We start from the raw sequence: 16,997 nt of genomic DNA on the forward strand, positions 1-16,997 counted from the left end.
ATAATAATAATTGGATTTTTGCGGGGCTCTGTTCCAAATAAATATGTTGCCTTATGTCTGAAATGTGATTTGCCAGGGCATTTTGTAGCACCACAGTGCTTCATTTATAACGGTATGTTGTATAAAAAATTCTAGCTCCTGCTATTTGGGCATTGTGTTGCGATTTCCATAATATTTCACATAATTGTGCAGCCCTATTCAGGACAACACTAAATAAGTCACTGTTCTGCTGCTAACTAAGGCTGAATATCAACATCTTCTGATGAGATTAAAAGAAAGTACTGTTAATGTCACTTGACAGTCTGTGTCAGGGCTGGGCAATGTGGCAATAACTATGATCATGAACATTTTTTCCATATTGATCAATATTGATATGTATTATGAGATATAATTTGACAATGCTGCTAGTTAGAAGAGTATTCTGATAATGACTGAAGTCTGAATAAACCAAGGTTCATTAGTATAATTTATTACATACAAAATAGACTAGCATAAGCAGTAGTGTGTAAACATGGCTTGGTTCTGAATGTAGTTTGTGATAAAATGATATATTGAATAACATCTAAATATAAAGGTATAACTTTGGGAACATGCTTCATCTGCCTTAACAAAACAATACTAGTCAGCTTGCCTTGTAACTCACTGAAATAATAGTGTGGTCGCTAGGATAGTACCTTTTCAGGTGATGTAAAATATTGGTTGTTTTATGTCTTGGTTGGCAACGACTGACAGCATATTTTGCGAACCATCTTAATCTGGGCTTTGTTGCTTTTGAGATATCAAAACCATCGCCATATCATTTATGTTGTGTTAATTTTTTGTCAACAATTTCCTCAGCTTTGGATGATAACACAAGTTTACTTTCAGCACTTTAACATAACGAGCTCCATGTATAAAACAAATCAGATGTAGCTTAAGAGGAGGCAACCAATTATAGCAGGCAGAATGGCCAAAGTCGTCACATTTCTGCCAGTTCGTGTTCTGCTTGTCCAACATGTGTTTGATAACTTGATCATACTGTCTCCCTTTTGTCGCACTGATGGATAATGAGTATTATCATCGGTGACCTTAGTAATATATATCCTGAAGTCTGTTTCACCCCCTCTGCTGTGGGCTCTGCTCTAAAGTTACACTGCTGTCTACTCTGTGTGTGGAGCATAGACCCACCCCCCTGCATAAAGGCAGCAACACAGACAGCAGAGGCAGCACACTTACTGGCGGTTGTTGCGTTTATTTCTGCTGCATGATCAGCTGTTTTAAATTTTATCACGAACCCCTGCCAAGACCATTCGACACTATTCTCCACCATCAGTAAACTCCTTTAACCCATGGACAACCTCTCAATCCTTCACCATTGACAGATGAAACTTCCTTTAGTTTCCTTGAAAATAAAATTGTCACTATTCACAACCAGCTGGCCTCATCCACACCCTATGGACCCGTACATGAACCCCCACAGAACACACCCTCTCATCGTTTACTGAAATCTCTCCATCTGACTTATCCTATGTGGTAGCTGGTATGAGGCCCTCTGCTAGTACCTTGGACCCATTTCCATTCACCCTTGTCAAGGCCTGTCTCCCCACACTCTGCCCACTTGTGACCAAAACAGGAAACTCCTCCCTGTCTTATGGCTTCACCCATTCCACCTTAAAACTTGCAGTAGTCACCCCAATACTCAAAAAACCTGGACTTGACCCTCTCTCCCCCAAGAACTACTGGTCCATGTCCAATCTTCTCTTACTGTCCAAAGTTCTAGAGAGAGTCGTTACCACTCAACTCAAATACCACTTTGACTTCAATGACCTCTATGAGCCTTTTCAGTCTGGCTTCCGCTCAAAACACAGCACTGAGACTGCCCTGATTAAAGTCACTAACGACCTACTGTCTTCCTCGGGCTCTGGTTCCATCAACATCCTCATCCTCCTCGACCTCAGTGCTGCTTTTGACACCATTAACCATTCCACACTCATCACCTGCCTCAGGCAGTATTAGTGGCACTGCCCTCTCCTGGTTCCAGTCCTGTCTCATCGTCAGACATCAATTCATCGCTATCAATGATGCACATCGTCCATAGTCCCTGTCACCCACAGTGTCACCCAGGGTTTGGAGCTTGGTGCCCCTTTTTCGTCCTCAACATGCTCCCACTTGGACAGATCCTCTGCCACCACAGCTTCCAGTTTCACTGTTATGCAGATGACACTCAACTCTACCTCTCCTCCAAGACCATCACTGCTGACACTCACCACAGACATTAAAACATGAATGCAAAGCAGCTCTGTAGAACTCAGCTGCAATAAATCGGAAATCTAAATCATTGGCCCAAACTCCTTTGGGCCAATGATTTAGAAACTCCTTACCCGTCCCACCCAGGATATCTCACTCAATATTGACAGCTCCATCATTACCCCCTCCACCCAAGTCCACAACTTCAGAGTTGTTTGTCCACACCATCTCCCTTCTGCTCCATGTCAACCACATCACCAAAACCTTAATTCTGATCTTTCATTTTGTTGTCTTGTCTATAATAAAAGCGTGTTTGAGGACTCTGTCAACATCTCTCTTCTTTTTCTTCCTCAGGATCCGCATCCAAGCCCTGAACAGCCTGGGAACAGGCCCCTTTAGTCACACCTTTAAGCTGAAGACAAAGCCCCTGCCTCCACAACCACCCCGCCTGGAGTGCACCGCCTTCAGCCACCAGACTCTCAGGCTCAAGTGGGGCGATGGCCCAGCCAAAGCCACCACCTCAGATGCCCTCCAATATCAGCTGCAGATGGGGGACAAGAGCGGCAGGTCAGTGGCCCATTAGTCAGATGAGGGGAAGTGACCTGGCGAGAGAGAAACTGATAAGAGAGGAGACTGGTGAGCAAAAGCTGCAGATAACTGTATCGAGGTAGGCGGGGTACATGGGAAGTAATGCATCAGATGGAGTGTCTTCACAGTGTAAGGAGACAGGAACTGAAGATGTGCTTTATGCCACTGTATATTTCCTGACAGATGAGTCAATTGTCTCGGTTGCTTTTTGTCATCTTTTGCTCATTAAATCCTTTCTCTTTCTTTCTCTTTTTCATGTTCCTGTCATTGCAGATTTATATCCTTGTATAAAGGACCATGCCACACACACAAAGTCCAGAGGCTTAATGAGTCTACCTCTTATACGTTCCGCATCCAGGCCTTTAATGAGGCGGGCGAAGGGCCCTTCTCCAATGTTTACACATTCACCACCCCACGCTCCCCTCCAGCCCCTGTGAAAGGTAGAGTGAAAGCCTTTTCTTTGGTCCTACCTTTCTTTCTTAGTTTCTGTCTCTCTATATAAAAGGCTCTCTTAATATGTCTCTTTCAATCTCTCTCTCTGGCTCTATCTCTTTCTTTATCTCTAGCTACCCAATGTAGATCAGCTCTTATTATCTTTATAAACACTCAATGCTGACATACAGACAGCTAGTGTGCTCAGCTTTCAACCTCAGTTGACCCAAGTTTGACTTGCATTTGATTAAGACCTAGCAGCCTGAGATTCACTTGTCGGCTGTCATCATGAGTCGGGTTGTTCAGCACAGTGGTCTGGTCTCAGCCAGCCCCTGCAAAGCCTCTTTTGATCCCACACGTTGAAGTCAGTAATGAGGACGTGGGCTTTATTCTCAGTGCGGCACCGCTTTTGATTCAAGCAGTCATGTGCCAGTTTGTCAGTGTTACTCAACAAAGTTTGTCTCCCTACACAGTGAAGTGGACTCTCAACCATTAACTGTTTGAATTCAGACTAACCGTTTCAGTGTTAAGTCTAAAGCATGTTATCACACTGCCAAAAAGGATTCAAATCCTCCCTGCTATTGTTTTGTCATGATTACCAGGGCACTTAACCAGTTCAAAACAACCACTTGTTTTTGTTGTTTTTGCTCAAAATGCCACCTACCTAAAGAAGAGCATGACTCATAGTTATGGCACTTTGCTAATGGGGAAAAGTTACATGTAGCTGTCTAGAATTTGCTCTTAGTTTTTCAGCTGAGCCACCACACGTATTAAAGCAAGTTCTCTTGTATTAAAGCGGATAATTTATGTAGCAACCCCACTTTGAAATATCCCCCAGAGCTCTCATTTAAACAAAAAGTTCATAGCTTGGTGCCTTATTTTCTCTTATGTTTTTTCCTTTTTAGTATTAAAGAATTAAAAGCTGCTGCCAGCTTTTGCAAATGTGGCTGGTTGATCATACTGTATGAGTTCAAACCATATAGTGTTGTGGGTATTTTTTCCCAAGGTAGTCTTTCAGTGGCAGTAATGTGGTACAGCACTTTCTGTCGCCCACCTTCAGTGTACTTTTCATTACATCTGCACTTTCTTCCTCCACTCTCCAGTCCCTAAAGTGGAGCGTCTGGATGACAACTCCTGTGAAGTCACATGGGAGGCCTTGCCTCCCATGAAGGGGGACCCGATTATCTACACCTTGCAGTGCATGATGGGGAACTCCGAGTTTAAACAGGTACTGATGTTGTAGTGTGAAGGTTTTGTTATTCCTTTTCGTGTTTTGTGTCCTTACCTGCGGCTGACCTGCCATTCATCACAGTGGCCTTTTTATTCAGATCAGGATACAGATGGATCCAGGCCCATAATATTCTCACTGTGACGTATTAGACACTGCTGGCTTTAAATTGCCCATTATGCAAAGGTCATTGATCCATGAGGTATCCTGGGTGTCTAGCACCTGCCAGTACATTCATCCTTCTCAGTGGCCTCCAGCCATGTTAACGTGGAGTAATGGCCACTGCAGACTTATGCTAATCTCACCACATCATACATGGCAATTGAATCAGGGAGTTGAAATATGTGTTTGCCATCCTGCCTGATTTCGTTTCCATCCTTATTGTCGGTCACAGTGGCCTAGATTTGAAAGCCCATGTTTAAAGAAAGAGGAATTATTCATTTGCTGAGTTGATTGAGGCAGTTTGCTTCAATCTTTGCACCAACCAGGCTAGTTTAGTTTGTCTGGTGTATAATGGACGGTTTAATATTTTTTTATACTTCTTCTGGCCAGTATATGTGAAACCCAGTATAAAAACTGCTCCTCTGTTTTGTCTTCAATATTTTTTTATTGCATTCCCAGTTTATAACCCATGCAAACTGTGATTATGTTGAATAGAATTTTAGGCTCACTGTCACAATTTAAAGGAAGAGTAAGGGCCTGTGTTCACGTAGCGTTTTTTTCTTAGCACCAGCGTCTTTTTAAAGTTGGTCCCAATGAGGACAGAGCATATGTGGCTTTGCACACAGCCTCTTATTTTCAGAGTGCTCAAGCTTTTTTTGTGGCTGCTCTGAGTGCTTCTAGTTGAAGGTACTTACACAACAGTGTCATCACTGCAGCTTTACTGTCTGTCCCAAGCTGTATGATATGTCAGTCAGAAGCTATCGCAACAAAGACAGAAAAGCTTATTTGTGGGAGCAGGTCAGCTGAATGTTGGCTGAATGCTGCTGGTGAGTGTTGTGGTGTTATTACTGTAAGTGTTAGCCACTTAGCTAAAGATATTCTTGTCAAAGAAACAGAAACCTATGTGTGAAGCATTGGGATAAAGTCCTCCCAAGGAACCTGCTGCCACTTTTCTGTCCCGTCCCGTCCCTGCCCCCTGCCCCCCCCCCCAAAGAAAAAAAGAAAATGTGGACACACACCCCTAGGTCACTCAGTAAATAGAATCAAAACGGTGTCACTCTGGCAACCAAACAGTTCAAGTTCACAAAGCTCTCTAAAATCTTGTGGGCGCGTCAGCTGGACAAACAGCTATGGCAGATGGCTTCCCTCTTCATCCAAGGCAACAAACAACATCACTCTGACAAATAAATCACTCTGTAAATAAAAATTTAAAAAAAACCAGTAAAAGCTGAAAGAGGGATGCGTAACTATTTTCCCATTATCCATGCTGGTCTGCTGGAAGGCAGTTTCATCCAGTTGATCGTAAGCAGTAAGATGGGAAAGATTTTTTCAGCTTCAATACAGTTCAGCAAACAACTTTATTTCTCTAATACTGGTCACTAGGTTTGACACAAATTATTTCTGCAGTTTGAAAAAAAATCCTCAGTATCTCACTTCTAAACAAATAAAAAACATTTCACTCTCTCACTGTCTTATTTTCAGCTTTTAATCACAGTTTTTCTCCTTCTCCCTCCTATTCACAGGCCTACAAAGGCTCTGCCACATCCTTCCACGTCCAGAATCTGCAAACCAACAGCGACTACCGTTTCCGGGTGTGTGCTATCAGGCAGTGCCAGGATGCCCCTGAACTCAGCGGCCCCTACAGCCCCACAGTAACCCTCTCCCCCCAGCGGAACGATGTGGCGGTGGGCGGCGGCGCGGCCGGCTCGGGGTCCAGGGCCGGCACAGAGTCCAGCCGCGCCAGACGAAGCTTGACGGACGAGCAGTGCGCTTTCCTCCTCCTCATGGTTTTTGCTGTCATCGCCATCCTCATCGCTTTTGTCATCCAGTACTTTGTCATTAAATAAGCAGTTTGCGCCACCCAGCTGCAGGGTTATAGCTTTATTCTTTCACCCTCTCTCTGTTGTTTTGTATTCTTCGTTTTGTACTTATTGTTTTTCGCTGTCAACAGAGTAATCACATTAGCCGCATGGGGTGCAGCGGGAGTGAGGGCTGGTGAGTGACAGCTGAATAACGATTAAAATTGAGGATGTAACAACTTATTTGGCACCTGTGATACTCTCCTGACTCTCCTGCCTTCGTCACCCAGTCCCAACTTTTTGGTATCTGTTGTTCAGTTCAGATTTCTTTTTTGTTATGGTCAGCTTCCTGCGCAAAGGGAACTCAGAAAGAGCAGGGATATGGTTTATTTTGGAAGGGGGTAAGTTAGGGGGGAGGGGCGCTTTGACTCATGTACTTGTTGATTACAGTATATATAGATATATATATGTGTATAGAAATAGTCATTATTTATATTTCCATTTATGTGTCCAGTATGAAACTGTTTTTTGATAGATGTGTTCCAAAAAATAGTATGTAGGTGTGTCATTAGCCTATGTGCTATTTGATCCTGGGACCTGGTGGGCCAGTGTTTGCACAGTGGGGTGTGTGTCCAGATGTGTATACTGTATGTAGTTAGTGCCACAGAGGTACACGGCTGGGAGGGCTTCAGGGCCAGATGAAGGGACTTAACCCCCTGCTGGAGTTTAAGGGGTCTTTTGAGAGAAGAAATGGAAATGAAAAATCTTGTTCACACTTTAGAGCGTTCATTTAGCACTTTCCAATCTTTTTGATGTTCAGAATGTTTAAGGATGCAAAAATGACTGGAGAAATGTTAGTATATTTTTGTACAGTGAAGACACAAGGACCTGTAAGTTTGAGAAAAAAAAAAATGCTCAGTATAAAGTTAGAAAACAAACAAAAACCAAACTAACAGTGAATTCTAATTATTTTTACTATCATATAGTTATACTGCTGCTTTACTCCAAAATATTGTTCAGCACAAAAAATGTATGCTTACCTGTAAGTTCTGTTTTATTTTGTTTTTGTTTTTCCCCAGTAATTGATTTTGCACCTTAGTGAAAGAAAACCTTGACTGATTGCGTCTTGGTCTTGTGATGCATTTTATAGAACACACTTTGAGATTGTGCAACCCTACTTGTGTTTTGGCTGTTTTAAAAGTTGTAGTACCACATAATGTGTCACTGAAACAGCTGATCTATCTCAGCAAAAAAAAAAGGAAAAAAAAAAAAGAAAGAAAGAAAAAAGTATGTACCAGTTGTTTCAGAGGCCTTAATTGGAGAGGAAAAAATCTCGGGAGAATTTTCTTAATTTCTCTTAAGTTTTGATGTTTTTCTTTTAGTGTTAGAAGACTCTAAATTGTGTTTTATTTACTTTTATTTTTGCAACATTTATTTGATGTTAGTAAACATACGTAATCAGGAGAGAAATGGAAAGTAGTTCTATGTATTACTTATGATTTATTTTGATTTCTTTTGTCAGGTCATACATGTGTGAAGTATATTTTTTTATAATATTGAAGTAATATAAGTTAATACTCTCCAGAGAAAATAATAAATCCTGAGTACTCATAAATCATGGAACACAAATGGCAGATACAAATGTGTTATATCATGTACTTCCTGTGAATCTAAATTTGCCTTTTCTCTGTGTGTTAAGTATTCGTAACAGATTTCTAACGCTGAGTTTTCAGTGGTAATCTGACTGTAGGGTCTAGTGTTGTTTGGTTTTGAGCAGGTAACTGCTGTTGCAACCGTAAAAATGAAATACAGGTACCTTGCAAAACGTCTTGGATAATTACATGATTTGGTCTTTCAGACATTCTGCAAAGGTCTTCTCTTTGTCATTTAAAGAATTCAAATTCCTATTTTTGATAGCGATTGCAACGTGTGCCATTTTAACACCTCTTCACCCCGGGCTTACTACCTTTGGTTGGGGAGATTAACAAAATGCTACAAAAATGAGTAAAATATGCACAAAAATAGAGACCATTTTTATGTAATTTTAATGTTTGCAGTTACCTCATACACCGTACATTCCAAAATGAAAATTTGTTATACTATACATACTACCAGACATATCACTTTAAAATGTTCGTTATGGGAAAAATGTATAATCATAGATATGTATCTAAAGTGTATCTGTATAGCCATGATATCTACAAAGGATCCATGCACAATAAAAGATTTATAATTCTTAATCATGTTTGAAGTTTGGGCATATGCTTGTCTTTGGATCATCCATTAATTGTTAATTTACCAAGTAAAAACGTCGAACATCTACTCCGTCCAGCTGATCAAATGTAAGCATTTGATGCTTTGCTTTGATGTTTTTAATCATTGTTAATTGAATATTTATTTGATTTTGGACAAATGTTCAGAGAAAACAACATTTGAAGTTGCCTTAGGCTCTGGGACACTCATTTTATTTATTCATTATTTGTATCTTATCCTGTTCACGGGTCTGGAACCTGTTGCAGCTGACATTGGGTTAGGGGCAATGTATGCCCTGGATAGGTCACCAGACTATCAGAGGGCTGACTAATTGAGACAGACAAGCATTTATGCTTACATTCACACCTATGGGTAATTTTAAGTTCCCAGTTACCTTAACCTGCATGTCTTTGGACTGTAAGAGGAAGCTGGAGGAAACCCATGCTGACCTGGGGAGAACATGGTCTAGGAAACTGTTTTTTCTGATTTTTATTCCTAAATTTCCAGATGGTTTATAGCCTTTATACATACATATATATATATATATATATATTACTCACTCTGTGTTATGTTGAATTCATGAAGAAAACTTTGTTCTTCTTGCATGCCCCCGGTGAACGAAGATTCAAAAACTCTCATCAACTTATGAGAATGATCGAAGTCTCATGTATCCAGTTGTATGCTCAGTGCTTCCCAAAACACATGCATTTTCACTAAAACCATACTATTTAAAACTGACCTGAACGTTACTTAGCTATGCTCTCTTCAAAGCCAGACTCCATTGACAAAAACGGTCATTTTACCTCACTGAACACAGGAGCTGCTGATCTACTGCTGCCTCTGTAGTAGTTTTGTGTGTATTGTGTGGCTTTGGTGAATCTGAACTGACCCTTTAAAACTGAAGACCCAATAACACTAACTAACCGACTGAGGCAGGGGTAGACCAGCAGCTCCCGTGTTCAGCAAGGTAAAATTAATGTTTTTATCAATGGAGTCTGGCTTTGAAGAGAGCAAGGATAAGTGCAATACCACCGTTGTATTTTGACAGACGATGATAAAGACAGGTGTTGTGCAACATCCCCTTTAACCAATGGGAGAATCTTGTTTTCTTTTCTCAGGTCTCAGGTGTTTTATCTCTTTGGCTTAATGACTCTGTCTCTCAAGACAAGAAGATTTGTGTCCAAAGCATTTAGAAAAAAATGATCAGCCACCAATGGAACACAGAAAATTAAAATTCCAATCCTAATGTTGATACAGAGATACTTCTTCTGTCTGGTCCTTATTTTATCGTGTCCTCAGAGTTCAACACACTGCTACACCTCACATTACTGTGTGTGTGTGCTTCTGGAGTAAGATATAAGAGCTCCTGTTCACTGCACAAGCACACCTAAGTGGTGTAAGCAGGAGAGCCATGATTAATGAGGGCGAAAGTGGGCTTACTCATCTCGGTCACCATTCTGTGTACAACATTGGCTCTTGTTGAGAGACGGACTGGAAACCCATTTAAAAAAAAAAAAAAGGGCACACAAGCTTTCCCTGTCGTGTTGCTTTGACAGGAGTAAACAATGACAGAGGAGGGACATCACATTCCTGCTGCCCCTCCGAGAGCCGAGCTGTGCATCAGCTCAGTGTAAACACACAAATACACCCTGATGTCAGTGTGACTCTTGTTTCAAAGGGTCATTTAGATCTAATGGATATGGTGGCTCTGAACCAACAGAGCACACTGGTGGTCATCCAGCAGGTCATCCAGGCTGTGCTGGTGACTAATGTTTATTTGGACACAAAATGGGGAAACCTGTAGATCAGGAACTGAAAAAAACCCCTCTGTCCACGTTCATAGACCTTTTACTGGGGATTTACGCACTAGTTGGGGAATTTGATTCTGTTCAGTTCACAGACAGACAGAAATGATCCAGTTGTCATATTGATCTGCAGAGCTCGCAACATTCCTTGTCCCACTCTGAAACTTTGATTGAAAACCTCTGAATTTGTGGATTCATGGGACATGAAGTCAAGAACACTGCCCACTGGCTTGTTGGAGGTCACCCTAAATTAAAGCATGTATTCTGATACTGAAAACTAGATTGTAAACCTTGACCACATGTAAGAGCTCACACAAGAATCTCACAAATCACTCCATATGAACCACAACACATCCCGATATGTTTAGTCTTTTGACCTTTTCAGGCCCTGGTTATACCTCTAAGTACTGACCAAACTCCATGTCAGTTCCTAAAATGGCATTCCTCTTTAACCAGCATTGTTGAGGTTCGGTTTATTATAACAAGCCTGGTGGGTGACTTGAGGGTGAAGAGGAAGAGATGAGCTGGTGGGTGTGTGGAGTGATGAAGCCAAGCGGAGAGACAGATGGGGCTGGTGGACAATTAAGCAAACACAGAACTCATTTTTCAGTGAAGACTTCCAGACAGCTTGGCAAACACGCTGGGATTTCAGTGATTGATGCATTAATTAATAAAGTTATACCTCTCTTTATATGAATATTTCTTATGTATTTGTGCTCAGTCCAGATTAGCATGATCCTCAATCTGCATTTATTCTCCCAGAGGAGCAGCAACAGTTAGAGAGGGGGGGGGGTTCCCTCGAATCCTATTCCCTCCATCTTATGCCCTTTTACCGTCATCCTTCCCGTCATCATTTGATTACGAAGATTACTTAGATACACACGCAGCAGACAACCTCCCTGTTGCTCCCTGACTCCTCGGGGTACTGTGGAGGAGGTGCTCCTTTCTTCATCTTTCACCAGAGCTCGACTGGTTATTGAGCATCAAGGACCGGCTCTGCCACTTCACGAGTTTCTCCCGCTGCTACTACTTCTGCTGCTGCTGCTGCTGCTGCTCTCCAACGACACAACAGAGACCAAGAAAAGTTAAGAGGTTTGAGAGATCCATCTCAAGTTAAAGGTAAAGGCATCAGCAAAGATTTCTTTTTACACTAGGGTGTTATTTCTACCTTTACAGGAGCAGACTAGTGATTTTACATGTTTTGGTACTTTTATTACAAGCTGCTTTTACTTTATATTGAAGCTAAGCATTATATTGTTGTGTTTCACTTTTTCCAGGCAATTATGAGACACTTGAGTTGTGTAATAATATAGTGTGCATTTATCTTTTGCCAAAGTTTACATTACTGCTACAAGGAAATGCAGCGTAATCATTTTTAATCACTTAAACATTGCATTAAACCAAAAAATGAATGCGGACTTTATGTTTACTGCTGTGAATCATCTATCTGTAGTAACAGGTGTTCATAATGCACATGAATGAAAAGAAAGCAACAGTTGCCTGGAATTAAAATGGAGGCTTTAAAAAAATCTCCACATAATGTCAGCAGAAATGTGAAGTCTACATAATGTGTAATTAAGTGAGATAAAACACAGGATTAGTCCACTAATGGTCTGTTCTCTCTCCTCAGCTACCTGTTGAGTCTTGATTTCACATTTTGCTGTGCCTGCACTCAGCGGAGGTTGGCATGCCCTGGACCAGACCTCAGGTGGACCTTCATGCCACTGGAGCAGAGGCCATGGACCAATACAACATAGACGACCACCACTTCGAAGGCTCCCTGTTCCCCACCTCCACTCTTATCCCCGTAACTGTCATCTGCATCCTCATCTTCATCATCGGCGTGACAGGCAACACCATGACCATCCTCATCATCCAGCACTTCAAGGACATGAAGACCACCACCAACCTCTACCTGTCCAGCATGGCCGTGTCTGACCTCATCATCTTCATCTGCCTGCCCTTCGACCTCTACCGCCTGTGGAAGTACGTGCCCTGGCTGTTCGGGGAGGTGGTGTGCCGCTTCTATCACTACATCTTTGAGGGCTGCACCTCGGCCACCATCCTTCACATCACAGCCCTGAGCATCGAGCGCTACCTGGCCATCAGCTTCCCCCTCAGGAGCAAGATGATGGTGACCAGACGCAGGGTCCAGTACATCATCATCGCCCTGTGGGGTTTCGCCTTGGTTTCTGCTGCTCCCACACTCTTCCTGGTTGGGGTGGAGTATGACAATGACACTCACCCGGACTACAATACAGGGCAGTGTAAGCACACCAACTACGCCATCAGTTCTGGGCAGCTGCACATCATGCTCTGGGTGTCCACAACCTACTTTTTCTGCCCGATGCTCTGCCTCATCTTCCTCTACGGCTCCATTGGGTGCAAGCTGTGGAAAAGCAAGAATGACCTGCAGGGCCCCTGTGCTCTGGCCCGTGAAAGGTCACACAGGCAAACAGTTAAGATCCTGGGTGAGTGTAAACAGATCCGTGTTTCTTTCATGCTTTCTAAAACCTCTGCTTTTCATTGCCAGGAAATAAAAAAGGCAGACAATTCAGAGTCAGGAGTGACAGCTTTTAAAACCATCTTTGGTGGAAGAAAACTCAAACCAGAAATCTGTTTCACACACACAGGCAATCTTCCTTTCAATGTTGCTGAAGCAAAAACAGGCTGACAGATGACTGCAGAATGTAGGATTTCTTGTTTCCTGCACTTGGTCTGTTGTGTGTGTTTGCTGTGGCGAATTAAAATTTAGTTGTCATATAAGAACTGATTTTTACTCCATTTAAAACCTAAAATAGTTCCATTCATTCTGTTAAATCCAGCTCCAGCTCCAGGGCAGTGTGCTGCTTTCATCCTGCAAGTCTGACGATAGTGGGTGCCATGTGTGTTTTCGATATCAGCTGGTCAATTATTCTGTTTTGTCTGGAGCTAATCATGTCCTGCCACTGCACATACTGATTGGCTTAATTTCCAGCTCTGGCATATTGTGCAGGAAACCCTGTTGTACAGTAAAGGACCGTGGCCAGGCCAATCTGTATTACCCAAATATTTAATCATGATGCATCCATCAGGATATTAATGCTGTTCATTAGCTGAGCACACACTGCACAGAGCTCACGTTGTCAGAGTTGCTGCCATTTGTATCCACAAATCAATCCCAAATTGGATTGTCATCAGAGACCTCCATAAATCAACCATAATGCAAATGTACATGCTCCCACAGTCCTGGGCTCCTTTTTAATTTGCTAGTGTCACACATCTCAGGAGTCACTCAATGATGGCTGTTCCCACACGGCAAGACATGATCAATTCTGGACAAAACTAGGCCATCTGTTCACTCCACTCGCTGTGAATCCACAATGTAGGCCTTCAATTTATTAGCTGTTATTGTTGATTCAGAAATAATTAGGCTCATGTGGGCCAGATATGCCTCTCTTTTAATTTTTGAATTGACATTCATTATCCTTACAGGAATTACTGCCCCCATCAGACAAATTGATGGTAATTTTATCCACTGCAGCTTCTTGATCAATACCAGTGACTCAGTGATTACCTCACACAGCACTGAGATTTACGGCTTTCAAAAGCTAAATGAATCTTCGTTCTTCTTTGGATCTGTGACATTTTCTTCTCAGTGGCATTCTGCTGTACATGCTCTAATTATCTCGTTTACTTGCCTGCACGTGTATAGTGAAAATGTGACTTCATTGTTGGGGCCAACTGCAGGCCAGCGTCACTTAAGGGAACGAGGTTGTGTTAGTGTGTGTGTGTGTGTGTGTGTGTGTGTGGGCTTGAGGAGAAGTTCTTTCGATGTTAATTGCTGCTAGTCATTAATAAATGTCAAGGGTGACCACAGACTATAGATCACAGGTTACTTAGATCCTGAAAACCAATTTTCTTAATCAGCCTGTTATTATAAACGAGCTGCAACATGAATACCATATTGTATTTGAAAGTTAGAGTAATACTGATTATTTCCCATGTGAGATTTGTCTGTACTGAGCCTCTCACTGGTTTGAAGCAAATAGGGCTCAGCTGAAAAAAAAGACTTAATTTAACAATATAAGAAACAGGATGCATTGTTGTCAGTTAAATCTGATCAAACCACTCCCATGCAGTCCTAATGAAGCAGATTAGCTGAGGGTTTATTAAACTCTTATTAGGTTTTGTTTTTTTTTTCTAACCTTAAATATAATATTTGCTTATCCCAGAGGTCTGGACTTGAGTCACTTGATTCTGACTTGAGTTCACAAATTTGATGACTTTAGACTCGACTTGACAAAACAAAAATTAAAAAAAAAAAAACATGCAACTCCACTAGGACTTTAACACCAGTGACGTGTGACTTCACTTGGACTTGAGCTTTTTGACTTTAAAACACCTAATACCTTCCCCAAACACAAAGATTTAGAAAAAAAAGTATGTTATTTAAAAAGTGTGCCTGAATCAATTAATTTCCCTTAATTCCCTGAATCAGCTACCATTAATGCTGCCAGCATGCTGACAAATAATTCCCCAGATCCACTTTGTTTGAACCAGAGCTGTAGAACAGAACTATTTTATTTTATTTTATATTCAAGGGCTCTGGCCTGAACCAATCCAACAGCATCCAATCAAAACTGTCTGCACCAAGATGTTTCTCTCGTGGGCAAAAACATTCACAGTAGAGCAAACTCAGCTATTGGTGCAAGTTATGATCTGTAATTCAGCAGTAAATAATCAGCTGTGTGTCTAACTGTGGATGGTGGAGCTGTGAATGGATTTGTGGAGTCTGTTAGTTGCAGTGGTGGTTGTTAGCAGTTAGCTCCGCTTGTTAGCCGCTGAACAGCAGCGGAGCAAGCAGCCACCGCCACTGGACTTCACAGCTGATCTCAACAGGACTACACTCACTCAGTCCAGACTGTCTCTGGAAAGTTTATGGGTTGATGCTGTTTGACAGGCAGATAGGAGGCTCAGTTATTTGAGTGTAGCTGTGCTGTAAGTACAGCATCTGGACTCAACAGTTTTCTCTGACAAAGAAGAAATTTGAGTTTTAATCACCAACTCTGTGAAAGGACATGAGTTTAAGTCTTTAGACTAACATGTTGCAGATTAAGACAGAATTCAGACTTTAATTAAATTATTTTTCTGCCTGTTAACAGTGAGATTGATAAATCAGAGTTTACAATGAACCTGGATATAAATCCTAGTTGTCTCAGATTAGTTACTTGTGTTGTCAAAGTTTTTTGAGACCATAAATAGAGATGTTGAGCTTTTCAAATGATGATCAGTAAGTGTGTGCTCTTAAATCACCCCTTAAACCTGTCAAAAACTGCTGCAGAAATACAAGTTTGTAAGTGTGTAGAAATTATTTTTTAGTTGTAGAAAAAATGTCTAAATGAAAATTTATACCACCTGTCGCCTTGATTCTAATTTCTGATAGATGAATTAGCCTCACTGGATTAGTTTCAATATAAGAAGAAAAAAAAATGCTGTAAATTTTTGTCAACTAAAACTAGACTATGAAGTATAAAAATGACTAAAAATAAAAAGCGTTTTCATCACGCGACTGAGACTAAATCTAAAATAGCTGTCAGAATTAACACTGCAAAAAACAAACTGCAGTAAAATGTGTGTGTCAAAAATTAGAGATACACCTTCCAACAAACTTTTGTTTTGTATTTACTATACAAACGTGAGTGATATTAATTTTCTCATCTTCTTTTAAATGAAAATCATTTCCCCTTCTTGTCTTTATTTTCCCTTCAGTGGTGGTGGTGTTGGCTTTTATAATCTGCTGGCTGCCCTACCACATTGGTAGGAACCTCTTCGCCCAAGTGGACGACTACGACACGGCCATGCTGAGTCAGAACTTCAACATGGCCTCCATGGTGCTCTGCTACCTCAGCGCCTCCATCAACCCCGTCGTCTACAACCTCATGTCTCGGAAGTACAGGGCTGCAGCCAAACGTCTCTTCCTGTTGCACCAGCGGCCCGGACAAGCCCACCGTGGCCAGAGACAGCTCTGTGTGACTGACCACATCTCCACCCTGAATGAAAGCCTGACTGGGGTCTGAGGGGCCCCTCTAGAGCGGTGCTTTTACAGGCTTGTTTGACTTCATCGCAGAGTGTTTGCAGGCATCTTTAAAGTTGCAGCTGAAGAGAAAACTTGATGAAGATGTGTAGAGGAGGAATGTTTGCTCCATTTTATCTTGGAGGTGGAAAGCAGGGCTGAGTGCTCCATTGCACTTCAATGCAAAATCAGATTTACTACTACTCAGCGGCATTTTGTTCACAGAGACTGGGTGATGTCACTTTTCATTTTTTTGGTCAAGACAACAGGAATTCAGCGGATTCCAAGCGAAAAAGTTTCCATTTACGCTTTCCTCTTTCAGTGTTACACCTCAAGCAGAAATATTTAACTCCACACTGTGTGCTGCTACATGTTTTTTCTTGCTTGCTGTCAGCGCTTACAGAACACACACACACTGTTTCAGTTCACAATTACCGTCAATCCACAGC

At 41.7% G+C, this 16,997-nt stretch overlaps 2 protein-coding genes across 2 annotated transcripts in view; both read left to right on the plus strand.

Annotated features, from left to right (window-relative positions):
- The window catches only part of fndc3a (fibronectin type III domain containing 3A), a 50,224-nt gene extending 41,549 nt beyond the window's left edge, over window positions 1–8,675 (plus strand). The window contains exons 23-26 of the mRNA XM_049576146.1: window positions 2,581–2,793; window positions 3,088–3,254; window positions 4,350–4,474; window positions 6,160–8,675. Of these exons, the coding sequence (XP_049432103.1) occupies window positions 2,581–2,793; window positions 3,088–3,254; window positions 4,350–4,474; window positions 6,160–6,483 (829 nt within the window). The 3' untranslated portion in view covers window positions 6,484–8,675. The remainder of the gene's footprint in view (window positions 1–2,580; window positions 2,794–3,087; window positions 3,255–4,349; window positions 4,475–6,159) is intronic.
- Window positions 8,676–12,165: 3,490 nt separating this feature from the next.
- On the plus strand, window positions 12,166–16,552 carry mlnr (motilin receptor). The gene is made up of 2 exons (XM_049576159.1): window positions 12,166–12,964; window positions 16,245–16,552. The coding sequence occupies exons 1-2, from the start codon at window positions 12,181–12,183 to the stop codon at window positions 16,550–16,552; spliced, it is 1,092 nt and encodes a 363-aa protein (XP_049432116.1). The 5' UTR covers window positions 12,166–12,180.
- The last annotated feature ends 445 nt before the right edge of the window (window positions 16,553–16,997 follow it).

Source organism: Epinephelus fuscoguttatus, linkage group LG5 (genome assembly GCF_011397635.1).
Source record: "Epinephelus fuscoguttatus linkage group LG5, E.fuscoguttatus.final_Chr_v1".
Taxonomy (NCBI): Eukaryota; Metazoa; Chordata; class Actinopteri; order Perciformes; family Serranidae; genus Epinephelus; species Epinephelus fuscoguttatus.